The 3,221-nt window shown below is 37.8% G+C and overlaps 1 protein-coding gene across 2 annotated transcripts in view; it reads right to left on the minus strand.

The window, feature by feature from the left end:
- The window catches only part of arhgap35a (Rho GTPase activating protein 35a), an 83,583-nt gene that overhangs the window by 8,829 nt on the left and 71,533 nt on the right, over positions 1–3,221 (minus strand). Inside the window, exon 4 of one of the 2 annotated variants that reach the window (XM_037677505.1) lies at positions 1,348–1,425. In XM_037677505.1, the coding sequence (XP_037533433.1) occupies positions 1,348–1,425 (78 nt within the window). Of the gene's footprint in view, positions 1–1,347; positions 1,429–3,221 lie in introns of both variants that reach the window. The other variant, XM_037677504.1, reaches the window with a different exon arrangement.

Below are 3,221 nucleotides of genomic sequence, written 5' to 3' on the forward strand. Positions count from 1 at the left end.
AGGTGCAATGTTTTGTTTTTAAAAACATTGGCACTGACACTCCACATCATTGCCTCTTTCCTGTGGGGTCCCACAGGGCTCGAATCTTGGACACCTTTTATTTTCACTCTATCTGCTGCCTTTGGGATCTATCCTGAGGAAACATGGCCTTTCATTTCATTGTTATGCTGATGATTGTCAGATTTATCTGCCCTTGAAACCCAACAGTTCCTGTTCCATTCACCCTCCGTTAAAATGTCTTGATGACATCAAGGCATGGATGGCTTCAATGTTTTAAAAGTTTTAATGATCAGAAAACTGAAGTCATTGTGCTTAGCCCTAGCTCTACCGATGTCTCTGATTCTGTAAATCTTGACTCTCTTCAGCCATTTCTTAAGCAGTCTGTTATGAATCTCTGGACAGTTTTAGACTCTGACTTTAAGTTTAATAAACAGATTAACTCTGTTCTACAAAAAGCTTCTTCCAGTTAAGGCAGTTAGCTAAGCTAAAGTCAGTGTTGACCAGATCTGACCTTGAAAATATAGTCCATGCATTCGTTACAACCTGGCTAGACTACTGTAATGCACTTTATATTGGGATCAGTCAGGTGTCTCTTTCACGTTTCCAGTTCGTCCAAAATGCTGCAGCTCAGCTGTTAACAGGAACTCATAGGTTTGGGCACATTTCACCGGTTTTGTCCTCCCTTCACTGGCTCCCTGTTTGTATCAGAATTTATTTTAAAATTCTCCTGTTGACATTTAAGTACATAAATGGCCTTGTACCCTCATACCTCTTTGACCTACTTCAACCTTATGCTCCTTCTTGGGCGCTGAGATCATCCAACCAGCTGCTTTTGATTGTACCACAAACCAGGCTGAAGCTCAGAGGAGATCGGGCTTTTTTTTTTTCATTGGCCCTAAACTCTGGAACAATCTGCCCTTCAACATTAGAAAGGCCACTTCACTTCCTGCTTTTGCATCTCTCCTTAAAACACACCTGTATTCACTGACATTTAACACTGTGATTTCATTTACTTATTTCAATGTTTCTCATTGTTTTTGTTTTCATGTTTTTATTTTTGATGCTTTTAATTACATCCTGTTATTTTTATTTATCGTCTTGATCTTATTGTTAACAACTTTGGTAACAGCTGCTGCTTTAAATGTGCTTTATAAATAAATTTGACTCGACTTTAAAGTGCATTTTAAACATTTATTTTCAGATTGCTAAAGGTCCATCTAGGTGCATTCGTTACAAATTAGCCTAGCCTATAAATGTTATAGTGTATAGGACTGGTTAATACCCAACACTTGTTAAATAAATGGACAATATAATGAAAATGAGATATGTAGGAAGTAAAATACCCACCTTGTTCAAATTGTCGCTGCACGCTCTCAATCTCTGCCTTGTTCCCGCTGACCCTGTAGATTCCCTCCGTGCTCAGTCCTGCTGGAAGCAGAGGAAGAGAGCTGCTGTCATCTTTTGTGTTTATTTGCAAGAAGCAGTTTGTGGCAGATGATAAGTAACCTGCAAAATCCCATCTGTACAGGGTGTCATGTATCAGTACTGTGCATGGCACAGATGCACCCTGAAAGGTCAAGGAAGTGGGGGTACTTCAGGCTGTGCTTCCAGGCGTGGTCTTCTTCATCCTATTACAGCATTAGCCACTATTTATTAAAGCTATAAAGAATTCCTGCAGGCCTCAGAGCTCATGGGTGCACTGTGAAAAAATGAGGTTGCCTCAGTGCCACGGTAAAAAAAAAAAAAAAAAGGACTCTGGAAGGCGAGAATACTTTATTCTTGTGAGACTTGTTCATAGAAGTAAATCAGCCATTTTCTTATCTAATTAATTTTTTTAAAAGCTTAGTGCTTTTTATCAAACTTACAACTTTAGAGGATAATGTCTGTTGCCATTTTTTTAAACTAGGGCTGATAATTTGTTTGGCCCATAAATATAATGGTTTATTATTCACAAACAATTCAGTGTACAAGATTCGGAATAAACAAGGACAAAAAAGTAAAATAAAAATTAACCACTGCTTACAGCCATTGTGTCAATAAAAGCTGAAGAAATGCTCAGATTCAAAGTGATGAAAAATAAAGACCTTGCCTTTTTTCCAACAACAGATAGCTCAATATCTAGAAGACTGACAGAGCTGTGTCTATTTTTGTGTTTGCTGAAGTTGATCATTTGTGGCGGCCATATTGAGTCAGGCTGACTCCAAAAGTTAACCAGCTGTAGATGTACATCTACTGATTCCTTTCTGGGAGTTTCAGTAAAACCTGTACTCTGATACATGGTATTTTGTTAAAAGACAGAAGAACACACAGTAAACTTTAAAAAATAAAGCCAGTTCTGTTTTGATGCTCATGGATGTGACGATAAAAAGACTGCAAAAGGCCAGTAGTGATGATGTCATCAAGACGCCTACTTTAATTAAACCCGCCAAACAGAAGTTATGTTTAGTTAGTAAATAATAATAATAATAATAATAATAATAATAATAATAATAATGATAGTGTTTAATATTTTGGTCAATTTTCCTTGACATCTGCTGATGCACCAAAAAGAAAAACAAAAAAACATTCAGTGAATGGGTCACAAAATGAACAGATGTGTGATTTTTTTATGAGATTAGTACGTTCAGTCACCACCGATGTGGATAATTTTTTTTAAAAGGACACCAATCATCTCTGAACGAAACTGATATTTTTGGGTGAAAATACGTACATGTGTTAAAGGGACTGGTTGTTTTCAACAACAGGAAGAAATGGATACACAATTTTATTTTTATTGAACTCGGACATAGGAAGAATTTAGCCAAGCTGAGAGGTTTATTAAAATCTTCAGTCGAACAGCTTTGAACCAACGACTACAGTGGTCCCTCGCTACTTCGTGATTCATTTTTCGCGGACTCGCTCTATCGCGGTTTTCAATGTAAGATTGGACATGACACACAATGGCTGATTGATGGATGAGCTGCATGATCGGCATGGGATTTATATTTAAAATAAATTACTTTAAATTATTTAGCACCTGTGTGCAGCCCACAGCTATGGGAGAAGCTTCCTCCTGCAGCTGATCAGCTGATCTCTGTGCAGAGCAGAGAAGTGGGCGTGGCCGAGAGAGCAGTCGGAGGCAGAGAGCTGAAATCATGACATTCTCTTTTCCTCTTTTAAAGTTTAGAAATTGTTTAGAATAATGCAAGAGTGTGGGAAGGGTTTAAAACACCTTATAGTGT

This window comes from Nematolebias whitei, chromosome 6 (assembly GCF_014905685.2).
Source record: "Nematolebias whitei isolate Nwh7 chromosome 6, NemWhi1, whole genome shotgun sequence".
NCBI lineage: Eukaryota > Metazoa > Chordata > Actinopteri > Cyprinodontiformes > Rivulidae > Nematolebias > Nematolebias whitei.